Raw genomic sequence first — 24,087 nt, 5'->3', positions numbered from 1 at the left:
GGAAAAGTGGGACCCATTCTCAAGGGAAAAGATAGCAGAGATTCACTCCAAGATGACCCAGATGTTGGAATTATCCACCAAGGATTTTAAAGCTACTATTATAACTGTTCTCATGCTATAAAATCCACCATTTAAATCATACTTAATTGTGAAGAAATGAATTCTTTCCTCCTAAGATTAGAAACAAGGACGGCATGAATACCCACTTTCACTACTAACACTGAATTTTGTACGAAGGTCCCAGTCAGTTCAATATTTTTAAAAAGATTTTTAAAAAAGCAATAAAAGGCATACATATTGGGAAGGGAAAAGTAAACTGTCTAAATTTGCAGATGACAAGGTCATATAATGGTTTAAAAAAAGCTACTGGAACAATATGTGAGTTTAGCAAGGTTAAAGGACACAAGGTCAATATGCCAAAGTCAATTGAATTTCTATATATTTGCAATGAACAATTCAAAATGGAGTTTTAAAAAATTTTTATTTATGATAGTCTCCAAAATACTTTTTAAGAAAGAAAATGACAGAAGCAACCCAAGTGTCTACTGATGGATAAATAAAGTATAGTATATAAATACCATGGGGCTGGGTGCAGTGGTTCCTGCCTGTAAACCCAGCACTTTGGGAGGCTGAGGTGGGAGGATCACTCGAGCCCAGGAGTTCAAGACCAGCCTGGGCAACATGGTGAAACCCCGTCTCTAGAAAAAATACAACAATTAGCTGAGTGTGGTGGTTCACACCTATGGTCCCAGCTACTAGGAGGCTGAGGTGGGAGATCACCGGAGCACAGGAGGTTGAGGCTGCAGTGAGCTGTGATTGTGCCACTGCACTCCAGCCTGGGTGACAGAGCAAGACCCTGTCTCAAACACATATATACATACATATGTGGAATACAATGGAATATTTACTTAAAAAAGAAAGAAAATTCTGACAACATGGATGGACCTTGAAGATATTATGTTGAGTGAACTAGTCACAAAAGGACAAATACTGCATAATTCTACTTTTATGAGACACTTAGAGTAATCAAACTCAGAGACAGAAAGTAGAATGCTGGTTGCCAGGGGCTGGTAGAATGGAAAGTTATTGTTTAATGTTTATAAAGTTTTAGTTTTGCAAGATAAAAAGATTTCTGTGGATGGATGGTGGTGATGGTTGCACAATGTGAATGTACTTAATGCCACTTAAAAATGGTCAAGATGGTAAATTTTATGTTATGTGTATTGTACCACAATTTTTTTTACAAGGTCTCAAATTGGACGTTAAAATGCCAGGCAATTAAAAGTATTTATGTTTAAAACTTAATTTAAAAAATAATTGACAAATATATTCTAAAATTTGTTCGAGAAGGCAAAGGACCTAGAATAGCAAGAACACTCTTAAGAAAGGAAAACAAGTTTGGAAGGACTTAAACTACCTGAATTCAAGACTTACCACTAAGATACAATAATCACAACAGTGTGTTACTGGCATAAAGATAGACCATATAAGATCAATGGAACAAAATTAAAGCTTTAAAATGCACCAATACTTATATGGTCAATTGATTTTCAACAATGGTGCCAAAGTAATTTAATGGGGAAAAGATAGTCTTTTCAAAAAATGGTGTTAGAAAAACTGGATATATATATATCCATTATATATATACACTCATTTATATATACATCATATACATGTATGTATCATATATATGTATGTATATAGCCTCAAGTCTTATTTCATATCATATACAAATATTTGAATTGATTGTAGACCTAAATGAAGGAGCTACAGCTATTAAACTTTTAGAAGACAGCATAAAAGAATTTCCTTCCTTCTGCCTTGCCTTGCCCTGCCTTGCCCTGCCCTGCCCTGCCCTGCCCTGCCCTGCCCTGCCTTGCCTTGCCTTGTTTTGTAACAGAGTCTCACTCTGTCGCCCAGGCTGGAGTGCAGTGGCGTGATCTCAGCTCACTGCAGCCTCAATCACCTGGGCTCAAGCCATCCTCTTGCCTCAGCCTCCTGAGTAGTTTGGACTACAGGCATGCGCCACCACACTTGGCTAATTTTAGTTTTGTTTTTTTGTTTTTGTTTTTTTGTAGAGACAAGGTTTCATTATGTTACCCAGGCTGGTCTCAAACTTCTGGACTCAAGCAATCCTCCCTCCTTGGCCTGTAATTATTTCTTAAACAGGGCACAAAAAGCACAAATCACATAAGAAAAAAAGATAAAACAGACTTCATCAAGATTTAAAGCTTTTCCTCCTCAGATAACGAGTTGAGAAAACAAAGACAAGCCACAGATTGGGAGAAAACATTGGCAAAACAGCTATTAAAAAAGCCTTCTATCCAGATTATATAAAGAACCCTTAAAAATCAGTAATAAAAAGACATACATAGTAAGTAATGGGCAAATGATTTGAACAATCACTTTATAAAAGAAGATAAATGAATAGCCAACAAACACATAAAAAGATGCCGAACATCACAAGTCATTCAAGGAAGTGCAAATTAAAATAATAATAAAATACTATTAAATGTCCACTAGAGTGGCCAAATTTAAAAAAAATGAAAATCACCAGGCATTGTGGCTCACACCTGTAATCCCAGCACTTTGGGAGGCTGAGACGGGCCAATCACTTGAGCCCAGGAGTTCAAGACTGGCCTGGGCAACATGGCAAAACCCTGTCTTTACAAAAAATACAAAAATTAGCCTGGAGCATATCTATAGTTCCAGCTACTCAGGGGGCTGAGGTGGGAGGATCACTTGAACCCTGGGAGGCCAGTCTGCAGTGAGTTTAGATCATGCCACTGTACTCCAGCCTGGGTGACAGAGCAAGACACTGTCTCAAAAAAAACAAAAACAAAAACAAAACAACCCAAAAAAATAAAAATGTGAGGAACTCTCACACATTTACACATTGCTGAAGGCAATGCAAAGTGGTACAGTCAGGCCGGAAAACAGAGTGACAAGGTCCTATAAAGGAGTGGTCCCAACCTTTTTGGCACCAGGGACCAGTTTCATGGAAGACAATTTTTCCATGGACAGTGGGGGAAGGGGATGGTTTTAGGATGATTCAAGCTCATTAAATTTATTGTGTACTTTATTTCTATTATTATTACATTGTAATATATAATGAAATAATTATACATCTCACCATAAGGTAGAATCAGTGGGAGCACTAAGCTTGTTCTCCTGCAACTAGATGATCCCATCTGGGGGTGATGTGAAACAATGACAGATCATCAGGCATTAGATTCTCATAAGGAACACACAACCTGGATCCCTCGCATGCGTAGTTCACAATAGGGTTCATGCTCCTATGAGAATCTAATGCCTTTGCTGATCTGACAGAAGGCAGAGCTCAGGCAGTAATGCGACTGATGGCAGGTGGCTGTAAAGACAGATGAAGCTTCATTCACTTTCCTGCCGCACACCTGCTGTGCAGCCCCATTCCCAACAGACCACGGACAGGTACTGGTCCAATAAAGTGAAAGATATCCTTACCAGTAACCCAACAATCCCTTCTCCTAGAGAAATGGAAACACATGTTCTCACAAAGACAAGTATGCAAATGCACATAGCAGCATTATTCATTGTAGCCAAAATTTGAAAACAACCCAAATGTCCATCAGCTGGTGAATAGATCCATTGTGGTACATCTATACTGTGGAATACTACTCAGCAGTAAAAGGGAATGAACTATTGATACACAAAACATTATAGATGAATTTCAAACACATTATGCTAAGTGAAAGGAATCAAATACAAAAGACTACATTCTGTATGACTAAATTTATATGAAATTTTAGAAAAGGCAATATTACAGGGAAGGGAAGCAGATCAGCGTATACCTGAGGCTGTAAGCCAGGTGAAGGGCAGGTTGCAAAGGGGTATGAGAGGCTTTTAGCAAGTGATGGATGTGTTCTGTATCTTTATTGTGGTGACGTTTACATGACTGTATACAATTACCCAAAGTCATTAAATTATACAATTAAAATATATGAATTGTACTGTATTGTAAATTATACCTCAATACAGCTGAAGAAAAAGTCAACAACAACCACAAAATCACAGCCAAAGGGCTCTTCTCTATGGCTGAAAGATATTGGGTCCACATATTCCAGAGTCCCTTGTACTCATATCATGGTCTACTATATAAATAAATCATAATTTATTTTTAAAGTTAATCATTGCTGAACATTTGTAATGTTTATAATTTCTTTCTTTTTTGAGTGGACCAGTGGAGGGGTGTAACGTTCTTCTATGAGTCCCTGGAGCACTTTTGCAAGTAATTCTACATATAAAATGTGTTGGGTTATAGATTATAAATGTACTCATCTTTCTTTTTTCATATGATTTTATTCTTTTTTAGAATTTCATTTGAATAGAATCCTACCTTATGTAGTCTTTCTTATTAATACATAATAGTATATATTTGGGGGTTATATCTGGTATACTGATACTTTCATGTAATGGTAAAATCAGGGTAATTGGGATATCCATCACCTTGAACATTTATCTTTTCTTTATGCTGGGAACATTTGAATTATTCTCTTTTAGTTACATATTTATCTTTTATGCTGGGAACATTTGAATTATTATCTTCTAGTTATTGTGAAATATGCAATAGATATATTATTAACTATAGTCACCCTACTGATCGATTGAACAGGTCTTATTTCTTCTACCTAACTGTATTTTGGTACCCATTAATCAACCTCTCTTTATATCCCCCTCCCCTCCACACTTCCTGGCCTCTAAGAACCACCAACCTACTCTCCATCTTCATGAGATCCACTTTATTAGCTCCCACATATGAGTGATAACATGTGGTATTTGTCTTTCTGTGCCAAACTTGTTTCACTTAACACAATGACCATGTTGCTGCAAATGACAGGATTTCATTCTTTTTTATGGCTGAATAATATTCCATTGTGTATATATACCACGTTTTCTTTGTCCAATCATCCATTGATGGGTACTTAGGTTGGTTCCATATTTTGGCTATTGTGAGTAGTTCTGCAATAAACATGGGATTGCAGTTATCTTTTCAATATATTGATTTACTTTCTTTTGGATATATACCCAGTAGTAGGATTGCTGGATCAAATGGTAGTCCTATTTTTAGTTTTTTGAGGAACGTCCACACTGTTTTCCATAGTGGCTGTACTAACTTACATCCCCATCAACAGTGTACAAGTGTTCCCTTTTTCCCCACAACCCTGCCAACATCCAATATTCCCTATTTTTTAAATAATAGCCATCTTAACTAGGGTGAAATCTCACTGTGGTTTTGATTTCCATTTCTCTGATGATTGGTGATGTTGAGCATTTTTTCATATACCTGTAAACCATTTGTATGTCTTGAGAAATGTCTATTCAGATCTTTTGTCCATTTTTATTGGGTTATGTTTTTTTGCTATTGAATTGTTTGAATTCCTTATGTATTCTAGCTATTGATCCCTTGTCAGATGGATAGTTTGCAAATATTTTCACTTATTCTGTGGGTTGTATCTTTATTGATTGTTTCCTTTGCTGTGCAGAAGCTTTTTAGTTTGACATAATTGCATTTGTCTAATTTTTGCTTTTGGTGCCTGTGCTTTTGAGGTCTTACTCAAAAAATGTTTGCACAGACCAATGTCCTACAGCACTTCTCCAGTGTTTTCTTCTAGCAGTTTCATAGTTTCAGGACTTACACTAAGTATGTATGTATGTATGTATGTTTGTATGTATGTATGTATGTATGTATGTATGTATGTATGTATTTATTTTGAGTTGGAGTCTCACTCTGTCGCCCAGGCTGGAGTACAGTGGCACAATCTCGTCTCATTGCAACCTCTGTCTCCTGGGTTCAAGCGATTCTCCTGCCTCAGCCTACTGAGTAACTGGGATTACTGGTGCACAACCCCACAGCCACTAATTGTTTGTATTTTAGGAGAGATGGGGTTTCACCATGTTGGCCAGGCCAGGCTCGAACTCCTGACCTCAAGTAATCCACCCGCCTCAGCCTCCCAAAGTGCTGGGATTATAGGTGTGAGCCACTGCGCCTGGCCACATTTAAGTCTAATCCATTTTGGGTTTTTTTCATATGGTGAGAGATAGGGGTCTAGTTTTATTCTTCTGCATATGGTTATCCAGTTTTCCCAGCACTATTTATTGAAGAGATTGTCCTTTCCCCATTGTATATTCTTGTCACCTTGTCAAAAATGTGTTGGCTGTAAATGCGTGAATTGATTCTACGTTCTCCATTCAGTTCCATTGGTCTATGTGTCTGTTTGTATGTGAGTATCATGCTATGTTGGTTACTGTGGCTTTGTAGTATATTGTGAAGCCAGGGTGATGTGATGCCTCCAGTTTTGTTTTGCTCTGGATTACTTTGGTTATTTGGGTCTTTTGTGGTTCCATATACATTTTAACATTGTTCTTTTCTATTTCTGTGAAGAATGTAATTGGAAAATTCATTGTGAAAGGGATTGCATTGAATCTGTAAGTAGCTTTGGGTAGTATTGACATTTTAACAATATTATTTCTTTCAATCCATGAGCATGGAATATTTTTTCAATTTTTTGTGTTCTCTTCAATTTCTTTCATCAGTGTTTTATCGTTTTCCTTATGGAGATCCTTCACTTCTTTGGTTTAATTTATTCATAGGTCTTGTATATTTTTGGTAGCTATTGTAAATGGGATTGCTTTCTTGATTTCCTTTTCAGATTGTTCACTGCCAGCATATATAAATACTACTAATTTTTGTGTGCTAATTTTGTATCCTGCAACTTTACTAAATTCATTTATCAATTTTACCCATTTTTGGTGGAGTCATCAGGTTTTTCAAATTATAAGATTATGTCATTTGCAAACAAAGATAATTTGATATTTTTCTTTCCAATTTTTCTCTTTCTTTCTCTTGACTAATTGCTCTGGCTAGGACTTCCAGTGTTATGTTGAATAAAAGTGGTGAAAGTGGGCATCCTTGTCTTGTTCCAGATCTTAGAGGAAAGACTTTCGATTTTTTCCCATTTGGTATAATGCTATCTGTGGGTTTGTCATATACGGCCTTTATTGTTTTGAGGTATGTTCCTTCTACACCCAGTTTGTGGAAAGTTTTTATCATAAAAGGATATTGAATTTTATCAAATGCTTTTTCAGCATCTATTGAAACGATCATACGGATTTTGACCTTGGTTTTGATGTGATGTATTATATTATTGATTTGTGTATGTCGAACCAGCCTTGCATCGCTGGGATGAAACCCACTGGATGATGGTAAATTATCTTTTTAATGAGCTGTTGAATTCAGTTTGCTAGTATTCTGTTAAGGATTTTTGCATCTGTGTTCATCAGGGATATTGGCCTGTATCTTTCTTTTTGTTGTGTCCTTGTCTGGTTTTGGTTATCAGGGTAATGCTGGCCTTGTAGAATTAGTTTGGTCCTCACTCTTCAATTTTTTTGAATAGTTGGAATAGAATTGGTATTACTTCTTCTTCATATATATGCTGGAATTCAACAGTGAAGCCATCAGATTCTGGGCTTTTCTTTGGTGGAAAACTTTTTATCATGGCTTTGATCTCATTACTCGTTATTGGTTTGTTCAGGTCTTCCATTTCTTTGTGGTTTAATCTTGGAAGATTGAATGTGTCCAGAAATTTATTCTTCTGTTTTCCAATTTGTTGGTGTATAGTTGTTCATAATAGTCTCTGATTCTTTGCATTTCTGTGCTGCCTGTAGTTATGTCTTCATTTTCATTTCTAATTTGATTTAGGCCTTCTATATTTTTTTCTTAGTGTAGCTAAAAGTTTGTCAATTTATTTATCTTTTCAAATAACCAATGTTTAATTTCATTGATTTTTTGTATTTTTTTTAGTCTCAATTTCATTTGTTTCTGTTCTGGTCTTTATTATCTCTTTCCTGCTAATAATTTTGGGTTTGGTTTGTTCTTGCTTTTCTACTTCCTTGAGGTACATCGTTAGGCTGTTTATTTGGAATCTATTTTTTGATGTATGCATTTATTATTATAAACTTCCTCTTAGTCTTGCTTTTGCTGTATCCCATAGATTTTGGTATGTTGTATTTCCATTTTTATTTGTTTCAATAAATTTTTAAACCACTTTCTTAATTTTGTCATTGACCCATTGATTGTTCATGAGTATGTTGTTTAATTTCCATGTGTTTGTATGGTTTCCAGTTTCCTCTTGTTTTTGGTTTCTAGTTTTATTCCATTACGATCAGAAAATATATTTAATATAATTTCAACTTTTTTGAATTTGTTGAGACTTGTTTTGTGGCCTAAGATATGATCTAGTCTGGACAATGCTCTGAAGAGAAGAATGTATATTCTGCAGCAACTGGGTGAAATGTTCTGTAAATGTCAGTTAGGCCTATTTGGTCTAGTGTGTAGTTTAACTCCAATGTTTCTTTCTTCAATGATTTGTCCATTACTGAGAGTTGGAAGTTGAAGTCTCCCACAATTATTATTTTGCAGTCTCTCTCTTTAAATCTATTAGTGTTTGCTTCATACACTTGGGTGCTCCAGTATTGGGTGCATAGATATTTATAACTGTAATATTGTCTTGCTGAGCTGACCCCTTTATCGTTATGTAATACCTTGTCTCTTTTTACAGTCTTTAACTTGTAGTCTATTTTATCTAAGTATAGCTAATCTTGCAATTTTTTGGTCTCTATTTGCATGGAATATCTTTTTCCATCCCCTATTTCAGTCTGTGTGTCTTTGTAGGTGAAGTAGGTTTTTTATAGGCAGCACATAGTTGGATATTGTTTATTTATTCAGCCTCTGTATGTCTTTTACTTGGAGAATTTAATCCATTTACATTTAATGTTATTATTGATAGGGAAGGACTTACTACTGCCATTTTGTTACTTGTTTTCTAGTTGTTTTGTAACTCCTCTCTTCCTTTCTTACTGTTGTCCTGTGTGGTTATTTTCTATTGTAGTATGTTTTAATTTGTTGTTTTTTATTTTTAGTCAATCTATTATAGGTTTTTGCTCTGTGGTTACCATGAGGTTTAGAACAAAACCACTGTATTGTTACTAAAAGTTATTATTTTAAACAGGTGACAACTTATCTTTGATCATAAAAAATATAGAAACAAAGGAAAAATTGAAAAAAAAATCTACATTTTAACTTCATCACTACTCCCACCCTGCCCCATTTTAACATTTGGATTTTCTACATATAGAAGTTTATCATCTTAGCATAATGACAGATTGAATTTCAATCTTTATTTAGTTTCTTTTTCTTGCCTTACTACACTGTCTAGAACCTTGGTATGTTGAGTAGATGTCTTAATGTAGGCATTCTTGTCTCATTCGCAACATCAAAAGAAATGTTTTTATTGTAAGCTGATTTTTTTTTAGTAGATACTCTTATCAGTTCAGAAAGGTTTCTTCTAGTCCTAATTTGCTAAGTTTTTAAAAATCATGAATGGACATAAACAACATTTATTTCTCACAATTCTAAAGGCTGAGAGGTTCAGGATCAAGGTGCTGACAGATTCTGTATCTTGTGAGCACCATTTTCTGAGTTTGAAAATGGCCTCCTTCTTGCCATCTCCTCATATGGTGAACAGAAAGGGAGGACTCTAGCCTTTTCTTCTTATAAGGGCACTAATCCTATCATGGAGTCCCTAACCCCATGACCTCATCTAACCTTAATTACCTCCCAGAGACTCCACCTCCAAATATCATCACATTGGGAATTAGAGATTCAACACATGAATTTGGGAAAGGAAGGACACAAATATTAATTCCACAGCAGACATTGAATTTTATCAGGTGTATGTGTCTTCATCTATTCAGATGATCTATGATTTTTCTCTCTTTTAATATGAATTACATGGGTTGATTTTCTAATGTTAAATTAACCTTGCATTCTTAAAATGAACCCCATTTTGCCTTCATTATGCTTTATATACATCGTTACTCTTAAATTGCTAATATTTTGTCAGTTTCTATTATGCATGAGATTAGCCTATAATTTTCCTTTTTCATATTGTCTTCTTGTTGGTATTTTAGCCTTATCAAATAAATGGGAAAGCATATTTAGAAACACACTTTGTGTACCTTCTCAGATTCCCTTAACTGCCTCCCTCTTTCCTTCCCTTGGTGGGCACCCCACACATGCCAGGTTTCCCCTTCACTTTTGAACTTTAATAAAACACCACATCATAGTACATGGATCTCAATTCCTGAACAGCTGCTAAGTCGGCATGATGCAACACAGATGAAATGGCAGTAATATCCTTGTTGGGTGAATGTTACTCAATGAGAACTGGGAGATGGGAGCTTACCTGACAGGAAGATTACCCCCTTTTCTCTCTTCCACTGACTACTCCAAGATATTGTTCCTCCTTGCAACCTTTCCAAAAACATCCACATTCCAAGAATCTCACATACTGAGTAACCTAACATGTCCCTTTTGACTTACTATGAAGTGGTAGTCAATATAGTAATGCATCATATCACATTTCATTGGATTTCCCTTGCTTTATTTCTACTTTTCTCTCATTCATACTGTGCTGAATTTGCATTTCCCAAATAAAATATTAGCATCTTTTTCGAGATGGAGTCTCACTCTGTCATTCAGGCTGGAGTGCAGTGGCATGATACCAGCACATTGCAACCTCTGCCTCCCGGCTTCAAGTGATTCTCCTGCCTCAGCCTCCCAAGTAGCTGGGATTACAGGCAGGTGTCCACCATGCCCAGCTAATTTTTGTATATTTAGTAGAGATGGGGTTTCACCATGTTGGCCAGGCTAGTCTCAAACTCCTGACCTCAAGTGATCTGTCCACCTTGGCCTCCCAACGTGCTGGGATTACAGGCATGAGCCACTGCGCCTGGCCAAATATTAGCATCTTAATCCTTGCCTCAGGCTCCGCTTTCTAGAAGACCTAAACTAAGACCAAAATTGCTTCCTTTGTTCTATGCACTGGAGTATTTTATGTAAGATTCCATAATTTTGTCCCTTTAAAGTTTGATAGAGCTTATAAACCATCTAGGCCTGGGTTTTTCTGTGTGGAAATACTGGGAAGTACTGTTATCTTTAATGATTTTAAGACTATTCAGTTTTTCTACATCTTCATGAGACAATTTTCCTAAGTTATAGTATTTAAAGAATTCACCCTTTTATCTATACTTACAAATATATTGGCATAAAGTTTATATAGTATACTTTTATTACCTTTTTAAATACTTGTATTAATCTTTATATGACCTGTAGGAATGCTCATATTTTCATTCTTATCGTTTTGGTTCTTTCAGTCTTGCCAGGGTTTTATATATTTTATGAGTATTTTTGAAGAACCAGTTGCTGACTTTGTTCATCTCTATTGTGTTTTCTATTTCCAAGGTTGCTCTTACCTTTAGTAGTTCCTTTTTTTTTTTTGGTTTCCATTTTGTTATTGTTTAACTTCGTGTATTGAATGACTCATTTTTAGTCTATTTTCTAATATGCACATTTCTAAGCAGGTCTGCCTATATGCTCTCTAAATACTGCTCTAGCTGCATTCCACATATTTTAATAGGATTTGACAGTTTTAATTTCCATGACTTTTTCCCATGACTAATTAGAAATGTTTATTAATTCTCAAATACATGGAGCTTTCCTAAAGATGCCTTTTATACTGATTTCTATCATAAATCCATTGTGGTCAGAGAATACTGTGTGTTTTGTAGCAATCCTTTGAAATACATTGAGACTTGCTTTATTTGCAAGTACAGGTTTTCATATTTTTCCATATGTGATTGGGAAAATATTAATTTGACAATTTGGGGATATAGTATACACACAGTACACACAAACATATATGTATTTTCAGTACTTCAAAATTTCTGCATATTTCCTGGTATTTGTCTGCTTGCTTCATTAATTACTGAGAGATGTACGATTTTGAGTTGTACTTTCTTTTGTTGCTCTCTCATTTTTCTTTCATATCCTTATGGCAATTGTATTAAGTGCATACCAATTTAAAATTATTTCACCTTCATGAATGTAACCTTTTATTACACAAAGTGATATTTTCTATTAATGCTCCTAAGTGAACTTTGCACTTGAGTCCTCTTTCAGGGTCTGCTTCTTGGGGGAACCTAAACTACGACAGTTCGTCTCCCCTGGTATGTTGTAGCACCACAATAGCTAAGACTCCCACCTGTGGTAAATCGGTATTGGGCCCATGAGGAAGGGGATACACTCACGTAATCTCTAGAATGATAGAGATGGGGGTGGTGTTAATTATAAGGATTGTGGAATAGGTTGGTTGTTGCTAAGTGCAATCAGTGCAAGGATGGAAGGCAACATCAGGCTCAACTTAGGGCATGGTGTCAAAGGACTCCCTGGCATTTAAAGTGATCCTCAGCTCTTGCAGCTAGAGGACAGACTGTGCTAAAAACCAAGCTAGAAGTTACAAATACTGAATTGACAGCCCTCACAAGTATCCTGTTAAAGTCAGGCACTAATAGTTAAGGAGTGGGACCCTAAACATGGGGTGGGAACATCTGGATAGAAATGCTGAGAACTCTGAACCTCATATACTTCTGAACCCTCTGGGTCAGCAGTCCACTCCCTCCTGCAGATGGATAACAGGCTTCCTTGCTTGGAGACCATGTCAAGGCCTCAACTGAAATGAATGCCCCCAAGATGAAGTGCTTGCCTCCTCCAAGGCCTGCCCCACCTCCTGTCATTGCTTCTAGACCAATTACTAGGGTAAAGCCTCAGCAAGGTCCAACTGGGGAAGTTGGGTCCTTGCTTCAGGAAGAGAGGGATCATCAAGACAGCTGCAGGATTTGGCTACGCTTCTCAGCAGGAATTGGGAGAACATGCCTGGGAATGAATCTTGAGGACATGAGACTAGACTAGATTAGGGATGGTTTATCAGTATGTGGGATAGTTTTACAATTCAGGATTTAACATCCCAGCAGAAACCTGAAGCTGATACTAACGTGCTGCTGGATAGCTCCTTGAAGTCTGGAGGAAATGATGGTCTACAGTAAATGAGGCGGAGATGCTAGAACTGCCCTGCAGAACAGAGGCAGGGCTCAGAAAGTTCAAAGTGGCAATGCTCCTGAGATGGATTTGTAATTTATGACCAGGACACCCACTACCTATGTGCCAAAGACATTTCCTTCACTAAAACCAGAGTGAATGCACTAGTGAGTGGGCTGTGCTGTTGGGAAACTCTGTAGTGGTTTGAAGAACAGAGAGGTTTCCCTTGTGTGAATGGATGATAGGAGTCTGGAACAGCAGAGGCCAGGTGACAGCACTTAGCTGTCAGAGGCAAGGTAGTTATTACCATAATAGGTAGCAGGAAATGGCAACCAAGGATGCAACCCCACAGGGATCTGTGGAGATGGCAAGATAGGGATAAGGTAGATGGGCAGTTTAACTGTTCTAATAATAAAATATTAAGATCAGGTGAGATGTCAGCTGTCAGCTGCTGCAGCACACACACACACACACACACACACACACACACACACACACATATATAAAATCACCATTCCTCACTCATCCTTTCAAGATCTAAGCCTATTCTCAGACCCACAGACCACCGATCAAAGGAGAGGCTGGGGCACTTAAGAATGATACTAGGATGCCACATGAGGGTATTAAAGGGATCTTTAACCATTTGCCAGTGTCTATACACTGAAGAAAGGGAATCATGAGTATCTTTTTAGGACTACTGGATGTAGAACCCTGCTTTTTGGCTTAAGATGGGATTTGGCAATTTTTTTCTGTAATGGTACAGATAGTAACTATTTTAGGTTTTGTGAGCTATAGGATCTTTTTGCAACAAACCCACTGTGCCATTGTCATGTGAAAGCAGCCACAGACAATAAGTAACGAAATGGCTGTGTTCCAATAAAACTTCACTTACAAAAATAGGCAACAGGCAAGATTTGGCCCATGGGCCATAGTTTCCTGGCCTTTGGCCTTGGACATGATCAATTTTCATAACAATTCTGTATGCACTTGAAAATAATGTAGTCTCCAATTTCGGGGTTCATTACTTTGTATTTTGTATTAGAACAGCACATTAAATCATGCTGTTCAAATTCTTACACTTTTGGGGTCTGCTTTATCTGTAAGTAACTGAATGAGTTTATTTAAAAAACTCCCACTATGGTCATTTGTCAAATTTTGCTTTATGTAATTTGAAGCTATGTTATTAGGTGCCTACAAGTTTAACATCTTTATTCTTCCTGGTCAACTGAAACCTGTGTCTTCTTGAAGTAATCTTCATTAACTCTAGTAGTAATTTTTGCCTCGAGCTATACTAGTTTGAGGTTAATAGAGCTACATCAGCTTTATTTTGGTGTTTTGATAGTATATATTTTTCATTCTTTACTTTCAATCATTCTGTGCCTTTATATTTTAGTTAATTCCTTATTAATAGCACAGGGCACAAATTAAAAATCTGAGCTTCTTGGAAACCTAAGCAAGTGGGAAAATATTTGCTGAAAAGATGCAGTCAGGTAATCAGCAGCTTATCTGCTACTTGTGATAACCTACTTAAAATCAGGTGTATGGGGCATTATGGGGCATCAAACAGGACAAGGGAGGCTTTGAAGGCAATTTTACCCACTAACACCTCAGAGGCTTATACATTATTGGAATTTTATCAGTTGCTCACACTGATTACTTTATAACTATATGGCTTCCAATAAGTAGTAGCTATTTATATTAGCACCCTGAAGCAATAAGGCAGGAAGAATTCAATAGTACCCTGGAACATATTTGTACCCTGAAGCAATAAGGCAGCAAGAAATGACTAGGGGTTTCCAACAAAGTTGCTTGTTCCTTGATCACACCAGAACCTTCCTCTTTGCTCCTCTAGTCTCTTTACTCAATGATGTTGGTTTACCTAGCGGGTCACTCTCTTTGCTGAACTCAAGGTGACTGGAACCCTAGGCACTAACAAAGGATGTTTTTGAGGTATTAAAGTACCTTGTTTTAGAGGAGGAGGTAGAAAGGTGTCATGAGTGGCCGCACCAGAACTGCAAGGAGGTGCTGTCACCTCTAAATTCTTGCCACTTACCAGCTTGTATGACCTCAACAAGGGCCTCTACCATCTCTAAGGCTTCAATTTCCTTATTGAAAAATTAGAAATGATTCCACTTTTCAAGAGTATTTGGGTTAAAGAAAATGGTAAAGATGCTTGGCATAGGACTTCAACAAAATGCTAAATCATTTCCTTCCCTCTGCTCTGAGCAATTCACTGGACCATGGCATTCCTCTCAAATGGTGGCTTGCTGAAAATCATCCCTTTTCAAAGGGGCAGGCAAGTTATTTCTCTGTTCATGCTCCCCTCCAGAGCGTACTTTGCCTCAGACTTCAAGGAAATAAGGAGAAGCAAGACCCTCTGAGATCTAGTTCACACAAATGAAGGATCCCAAGGTACATCTGAGTCTCATTGTCAGAAGTCCAAGATAAGATAATCATCATTTAAGAAAGTTCTTTGCCCCCAAGCCAGATTTCTCCTCTAGTCTTGAGCTGCTTCCACAGTGCAGTGAGCCAAGATGCAGGGGCCAAGAGTCCAGGCTGAACTGTCAGAGTGACCTTCTTTAAGGCTCCACCACATACTAGTCATGACTTTTAATAAGCTATCCTTTCCTTTCTGGGCCTCAATTTGGGGGAATGATGTCATTGGAACTATAGTGAGAATTTTAAAGTACAATGTATATATACATTGTACCAACACACTTGGCACAGTGCCCAGCATACAGTAAACGCTTGGGGAATCCAAAGTTTTGTTAGGCACCTGTGCTGCATACACCTGAATCATGAACCCCATGGTGATGCTGAGGACAGGGGTCGGGAGGAGTTATAGCTCAATGTGCAATCCCACTCCTGAGAATTTAAGTACTGTGTAGGAAACAGCCATGCTGCATTTATCTCTGTACCCCATCCTCTGCTCTATCCCTCATTCCTGGCATGTGCCCAACAAGTTGGGATAACAGCAACAAAAAACACTCAATGGTTGGGCTGGTGTGCTAAAGCCCATGGGACTTGGCTTCTCAGGGTAAGTCTGGGATCGACAGACAAGCCATTCTGCAAAACTTATGTCAATTTTAATGATGCACTAAAGAGTGAGATAGGCAAGTGGACTGATTGACTTGTGGGTATTGTTTAAGAAACGCTGTTAGATATAACACCTAAAGTTCCAATTATCAAGCTTGGTGGACACCTTCAAAAAGATGAAAGCTGTGACCTCCTTTACTCTGTCTTTCATATCATCACTCACAATACATAAAGCACATTTCATTCCTAACAACATACACTTCTGCAGATAAAAAAGGTGACCCACACTTTCATTTTCTTTATTTTTCATTGATACCGTATGAATACAAAGTTTCTAGAAAGCTACAAAATGTCTACCACTTTATCAAGAAGGCATCAAAATGTGTCACTTTGCAAAGACATGAAAACACCTGCAGGAACTGACACAAAAATAGCATTTTTAGAGTGATGAAATAATTGCACTTAACTGTCATGGGTATTAAAGTTATCACACATATGTACCGCAAAAGCTAGAATACATTTTTTTTTTACAAAGCACTTTATAAAAAAATTCTCTGCACACAAATCCTATAATTTTCATATAACTATCATACTAAAGATAAATTCACTTTGAAGCCAACACTTAGAACATTTTAAAACAAAAAGGTACCAGTACCTAAACACAGACGTTAACAAATACAAGAATACTGTACTGCCAAGAGGTTTAATCAAATGCCTTTTCAAAGTTTCTGCAAATAGGTTAAGAAAACATGTGTGAGAATTTGCCCACGCCCACCCCCATCTCTCCAATCTACCCAAGAGGAACCCAGTTACCCGAAGGCAGGTTCCACAGCCCACTCCCAGCAGCAGTACAATATCAAAGGAACCACTGACCAGATGAAACGCTTACATCACAAGCCCATTTTATACACGTGACACAAAGACACAGACCGTGAGAATCTCATTAAGTCATTTAGAATGTGAACAAACACACGTGGCGAAAACCGATTTACATAAAATTTAAGTGTATTATTAAAGAAGTAAAGGCTATTCAGGTTTCTTTTTTAAATGTTACAAATTTTTTTTTTTGTCATTTTCAGGCACATACTGTTTTTGTTTTTACTTTTTTTTTCCTTGTCTGCAGTCATGAGCCTATTGAAAAAGGCCTACAGAAGTAAATCTTTCAAGGAGGTAATAGGGAGATGTATTTTTTTTTTTTAAAGAAGTGCAGTTGATATCTAATTTACACAGTGAAACTAACGATAGAAAATGACTAATGAAAAAAAATCAGAGACTGGTTTCCAATTGATTGACACCTAGATCTGTCAGCCTCTCTTAAAGAAAGGGGAAGGAGAAAAAAAATCTCATCATGGAAGGTAGACGAGTCCACCTGACAGAGGTGGAATCTGATGGAATCTGACCCCATTTCATGATAAACGAGAGGAAACATAAATGCCATCTCAAATACTAAAGCGATGTAGTGTAGCATGAGTGACTCAATGCAAATTCACAGAGGAAAAGAAGTTACGGCTTAGGAAGTAGGACAATAAATACAAATATTTCATCTTATTTAATGGTGCATGACTTCAGTGAAACTACCCTTTGCAATGCAATAAATTTTAAACACAAACCTTCATTCTTAATGATATAAGCAACGGCTTTGAGAGAGAAAACTACTGTCAAACAAAGCACAGTAACAGTTGAAAAGAGAAGCAGGAAAACAAGCATTTGACTAATTTCTTCCACACTGTGGTGTAGTGCTGGCAGGGAGGAGTTGAGAATTCCAGCTGCTAACTATAACTTAGGTTGAGTACATTTTCTTTTCATTTGATAGTTTTTGTTTGTTTGCACAAATTTCTATAAATACTTACAACTTGGAGTGGATAAGAATCACTCCTAAAATTTCAGAGCCCAGAGAGGATATTCTTAAAGACGCCAGGTAGAGACACACAGAACATATGTATTAAGAGTGTAGAGGCTAATTTTCAAAGATGTCTGATGTTATTTTTACATCTATATTAGCAAAGAAAATCTTTTTTTCCTGGTTTCTTTTTGGCTGGTGTTTGGCCTTCTTGTCCTTTTCACTCATCTTCCTTACCTCTATCAGCTTTCCCAATTTCTACAAGGTTTGGATAAAAGCTAACAAGGACTTTAAAGAGTTGCCCCTTTGAGGGCTGGAACATTCTTTGAAAATGCCAAATTGTGAATGGTGCTCTTTGGAAGTTTCTCGTAGCACATTCATACACAATACTCGGAGTCAACATGTTTGCCCTAAGAAGAACACTTCAATTGTAACGACCCTAACTCACTTTTGTTTTGTTCTGCACTGTCGTCTCAGTTTGAGGCTTCCAACTTTCAAAATGGTATCATTGTGTAAACCAGATAAGTGCGCACTGTCATTTGAATGGAAAAGAAAGTCTCCACAGAGACTGAACACGAACACAAGGAGGAGGAGAAAGCTGTAGTATCTGTCCACCGGCCGAGATTCTGTCATTTGTGCAGAAGTCCCCTCATCCGGACGCAGGGCTGGGTGACGAGGTGAAATGACACACTAGGTCATCAGCACACACAAACACAACAGTTTCTGGGGTCCTTCCGCTGAAGTGTGCTATGGATGTTGGGAGGCCCCCAGTGGCAGACAGACTAGCAGCAGGCGGGGACCACGTCGTGCTCTTGTGAACAGAGGCCTGTGGTTGGTTACTCATCCCGGTAAACCAAAGGCATTACGGTGATCTCAAAATATTTTTGGTCTCTCTACAAATTATCGTTATTATGGCAGCACTTTTCTAAGCTGGAATCTCAAACCAAAGGCACTTTCATGCTAGAGTGCAGAAGATTCACAAATAGCTAAGTATTTGGTCATGAATTTAAAAGGCAACATTAAAAAGTACAATTTGCTTTTCATAGTAAACTATGAAGTTGCAACCTTTTGTTTTGGTATATACATTTGAGTGTGGTGAAAGAACTGACTTGTGTCCAGTTTCGGATTTTACACCAAGCAGTCAGTTTCCTATAGAACTGGAGAAAAAATGGGCTTACAAAACAAAAATGAAGACAATTTTTGCTTGTTTTGTTTCCAATATTGGGCCAATTCGTAAATGAACATTAGGAATTGGTGTAAGAAAAGGCTGGCGGCATGACTAAGGTATTACTAAGGCACTGCTTACGGGAACACTTTGGCAGCTCTGAATTGAAAACTTCCTACAAAAGTAACAGTAGTAAGAGAAATGCTTCCAGCTTACAAAAGGGCTCACAGTTCTGAGGCAGCCTTTTGCACTGCATACCCTACATGCAACATCTTAAAGATTTAAGGCTTTTCAGAAATGCCATGTGCAGGGCTTTGCCACAGAAACACCAACATAAAGAAATAAGCAATGCAGACATATCCTCCTAATGTTACAGGTGTGAACACTGACAAACAGAATTAGTTCTACCCTTCGTTAGTTCAGGTAGTGTACCAGAGCATATACAAAATTATACAAATTAATATGTACCTGGTTTGTAAAATTGACTGTCATCTCAGATGATTTAAATAATTTATAGTTGCACAAAAACAACTGCTAAAGCCACCACAGTACTGAAACCTTAAGAAGACTTGGGTTTAAAAGTCGTTCGGGGACTTTTGACACCAAGTACTTGGAATGGGGGCTGTTTTTTGGCTGGTCTGAGTGCAGGACTTTGCTGCTGGGATGCTTACCAAATAGAAATTTGACTCAGAGCCTGTGGCTGGGGAATTGTCCTCAGGAAGTAAAATGGCTCGCCAGCTTTCCTACCTGCTTGTGGATGCCTCAGATAGCAACAGTCAGACAGGACACTTCAGTGTGGGAAGCAGCATCCGGTGAGGCTGTGCTCTGGCACAGGGGGATCCTGAATCTCCCCATCTCTTCTAAGCTGACCTGTCCACACATTCTGAGGGATTAAGCTTAGAGCACCTAAGAACAGCAGCCTCCCCCAGGAGAGGCCAGGGACCAAAGTGGCAGGAATCCTAGACAACTCTCACCCTTTTTCTGTCACTAACCAGCTGGGTGACTCTAAACATGTCACCTCCCCTCTGGCCTCAACTTTCTCATCGACAAAACGAAGGAGAGTAGACTATGCTTTCAGCTCAAGACAGAAAATGTATCTTAGCCCTCTTCTGGTACCAATCCTTCCATCCTCCATCTCTAAAGGTGACATGTTCCAGAGGTTTCAATAAATTTACAAAACAGCATTGATTGTAAGGCAGAAACTAGAAGAAGCCCAGAGGAAATATGCCGAAATAAGTAAAGGTTTGATAATGAGACCCATGAGAAATAATGAAAATTGCTGAGACTTTTTTTAACCCCAGTAAACTAAAGGATGAAGGTCAAATCAGAAACACTCTTTAAACAGGTGTGAGTTGATTAAAGGGATGATGGTGACCAGCTGTTCGCAACTTCCCCAGTGCTGAGTGAAAGAATACTTGTAGCGAGAGAGAAATTGTTGTGAAACAGAAGTTCTGAAACAGGAAGAAATATGGACACAATGTCACCTGCCTCTTGCAAGGCTCTAGGAGAGATGCTTTCACGGGGTAAAATGAAAGGGAAAACAATTTCAAATGTGGTCATTGTGACCTGTAACATCTTGGGCAACAGATCTTGACCAGGGATCATTTTGCACCCGATGGGATATTTGACAATATCTGGAGACACGCTGGGTGGGGAATAGGTGCTAGTGGTACTACTGGGTAGAGGCCAGTGATATTAGTAAGTCTCCTACAGTGCAAAGGACAGCTCTGCAGAACAAAGAATTACCCAGTCCAAAATGTCAATGGTGTCAAGGTTGAGAAACCCTGGTCTCAGGTAGCTTGGGCCATTCTGGGGTTCTAGAACATGTGTGAATAAGTCCTTGTTTTATTCTCAGCCTCTATGAGGGAAATGAATGCCCAGAGACCAGAGCCCCATTCTGCAGCTCCTCCCTGTTTAGGCTGTGGAAAACTGGCCTCCAAACTCTGCAGTGACAACACAAGATGGCCGTGAAGCAAGCCTGGCACCAGAGGGTCTCGAGGGGATAGAGCACCTGGAAGAGAAGCAAGACGGGGCTCTGGGAAGGCTTCTTTAGTATGCTTTAGAAAGCTTTTATAACAAAGGGAGACTGCCATACAGAATGAAGGACAAAAAACAGACTCAGATTAGATGTTGTGATGCCAATCTCACCCAAAGGTCTAATCTGGGAGAGACAAAGAGAAGCCCACTGGGATGACTGGACCAGTGGTTAAGACAGGGAAAGTATCTGTCCTGGAGAAAGCTTTAGAAGAACAAGACAAGAAGTAAACTTTTAAAAATCTTTAGAAATGTTGTAAGAGCAAGGAGTAAACCTCAAGGTCAATCATAGAAACCCAGAAAACTCAACTGCAAAGGCATTCTGAGCAAGAGGATGCAGGTGGTGAAGCACCAGGGGGGCCCAGCTGACCCTGTGAGGTCAGCAGACTGGGCTGTGTCCGTCTCTGTGCCAACAGAGTTGTCCTCTAGCTGTTCTTCTTGGGTCCCAGTATTTTTGTGCTTTGGAAAGGAAATCCCAAGAGCCCTCCTGGCTGCACTGAAAAGTACCATTCCTGGGTAGAATATGAACCAGACAGCTCTCCCACTGAAGTTCTAGGACAGCTTGGCTTTTAGCCATTTGTGCTCGCCTGGTCATATACTCCTGGTCCTGGGAGAGGATGGGGCTTCCCTTAAGGAAAGATGCAGGAAATAAGAGCAAAAGAAACATCCCTAAGAGGGGTGTTCAACAGAAGTCATTGTAAATGTGACAACCGTGAAAGGGGACACCTGGGGCAATCCTTCACAGGCCAGCCTGGAATCAGGGACCCAACAGTAGTCTGTTTATGAAGGGCAGAGGAGCACTGTCCAACTGGTTTCTAGAAGGAATGGGCATTCCAAATGGGGACAGTTTTGCACTTTCTCCTCTGGTCTTCCCAATTTGGGAGAGGTCAGGCTTAGTGTTTTGCTGTTTCCCACGAGCCAGCCACATCCTCATGTTAGGGACCACAAGATGCTGACTGATGTAATAATACAAAAGCAGGGTCAAAGCAGGTGTTGAGACAGGGAAGGGGGTGTGTAAGTTAATTGGATGTGGTAGAACTAAGTTTTTTATTTTCTAGCTTGGTGGAAAAATCTTGACATGTTTTACAAGTTAAAAAACTTATTTCATGTTCTATTGTGTGCACATGTTCCTACCACTTATAAAAACATTTCTTTGGGAAGCTGGAGGAGCACTCCCTGTTCTCTCCCCAGTGAAACACTTAAGGGAAATAACTCAAAACATCTGGCCACATCAAACCAACTCTGCCTGGGCAATGCTCTGGAATACTTAGATTGGAAAGTTGAATCTCTCCTGGCAAAAGAATCTCCCAAATGAGCCTATTTGAAAAGGTCAGAGATAGGTAGCTGGGCCTCTTAAACCTAAGTCAAACAAGTACTGTAACTTACTGAGAGAGGCTAAAGAAATGGATGTGCTTCGAGAGGATGTATCTAAGTCTACAGACACACTGAGATATACATACATATCAGCACCTAGCAAACTGAGTGACACTAAACAAGTGTTCACTAGATGTGTTAACTCTATATGTGCATTTGTGTATATGTATACACATACCTACACATATAGCCCTAGTTATAGCAGGTTAATATGCATATTGGGTCACTAGAAATAAAGAATGTATCCACAGGCTGGTGAGGATGCTTACAATTTTCTGGGGAGCAGAGATGCTAAAACTGATGAGCCTTTTACTTGTCTATTTGATGAAATTTTCTCCCAGCCACAGATTCTGTATACTTTGCATCTCACAGTGCAGTATTCAGTATTCATGCCAAATTTTAAAATTTTGTTATTAAAATTCAGTGGTTCAAATATTTACTCATCTTAATAAAAAATTTGGTCGTCCATATAAAATATAACTGCACACACAAGACTATAAACATTGTAAGTTTAGATTTTTTCAGTATGTATCTACTTATTGCAAAAAGAGCCATCTTTTCTTTTTCATTAAATAATCCATCATCACATTAGTACAATACAATTTTATATTTTTTAAATATACTATATATGTTAAGGATAAGGGGTGAAGTTTTCTTCCTTTGTAATACCTGTTCAAGAGTTTAATGGATTAGGAGATTAGTGTTAACCTTGAGGAAAAAAGTACAAATTTGTCTCATTAGGACACTTCTACCAAGCATTTCTTAAGGCTATAGTTTAACATTTGGTTTCAAAAAGAAAAAAAAAAGGTTTCATTTAAAAAATAATTTAGTGAATTACATTCTTTCATAACTTCCACCCTAATTAGTTACAAAGATAAGTCTAAAGATTCTTAGTTTTGTGTACTAATTTACATTTATATTTAAAGATTAATTTTACTTGTATCTTAAAACAAGAATTTTATGTTGGAAAAAAGAGAACTAAATACATTTGTATAAAGGCTGTAAATGTCCCATGGCAAATGCTCTGTCTCAATATTTTCTACCACAATTAGAAACAGGGCTCTGCAGAGAGAGACTTGGGTTGTTCAGGTTCACCTTTCCCGAGGAATTGTGGGCTGCACATCTGAAGAACACAGAGAAACAACTCAATTTCTCTTTTTACAACTGTACCAGAACTTCACAGCTACGATGATAGTATGAACACATGAAAAAATGACTTCACTCAAACAAGATTTAGAAAAGTCGGGGTGACCTCGGGGCCAGGGCACCACCCTGTGTGGTGAGGTTTACAGTCAGTCGTTCGATAATGGAGAGAGAGTGTGTGTGTGCACATATGTGTGTGTGTATATACAGATATCTATATATATAAATAACCATGTTCAGTCCTTTACAAGCCTGTAAATATGATGTTGTGCTCCGTGTTCACTATTTGAAACTTCAAACACACAGGCCATGCAGAGTAGAGTTTCTTGTGTATCCCTGTTTGTTACCACCTGTTAAGATAAAAAAAAAAAGTATATAAGTATAATACCAAACGGATGAAAACATATTCCATCTGTGTATGACGACTATGACTTAATTGGAGAAGAACGAGTCTTAAGTCCAACAGAGATTTGCTCAGCCTCACTCTGTGTCCTCTAACACAGATTCAGAACACTACAACTA

General features: G+C 38.2%; 1 protein-coding gene and 1 long non-coding RNA gene across 8 annotated transcripts in view; one reads left to right on the top strand and one right to left on the bottom strand.

The window, feature by feature from the left end:
* LOC100608827 (uncharacterized) overlaps positions 1 to 24,087 on the top strand; it is a 60,975-nt gene that overhangs the window by 30,248 nt on the left and 6,640 nt on the right. The gene's annotated exons all lie outside the window — the stretch shown is intronic.
* Positions 16,288 to 24,087, bottom strand: part of TEAD1 (TEA domain transcription factor 1) — a 270,095-nt gene continuing 262,295 nt past the window's right edge. For all 7 annotated transcript variants that reach the window (XM_054662118.2, XM_063783803.1, XM_054662121.2 and 4 more), the window contains one exon: positions 16,288 to 23,915. In XM_054662118.2, coding sequence (XP_054518093.1) covers positions 23,802 to 23,915 — 114 coding nt within the window. In that variant the 3' untranslated portion in view covers positions 16,288 to 23,801. The remainder of the gene's footprint in view (positions 23,916 to 24,087) is intronic.

Source organism: Pan troglodytes, chromosome 9 (genome assembly GCF_028858775.2).
Source record: "Pan troglodytes isolate AG18354 chromosome 9, NHGRI_mPanTro3-v2.0_pri, whole genome shotgun sequence".
NCBI classification, from domain to species: Eukaryota; Metazoa; Chordata; class Mammalia; order Primates; family Hominidae; genus Pan; species Pan troglodytes.
Note: the sequence above shows the minus strand (reverse complement) of the source record. Positions and strands in the feature narration are given on the sequence as shown.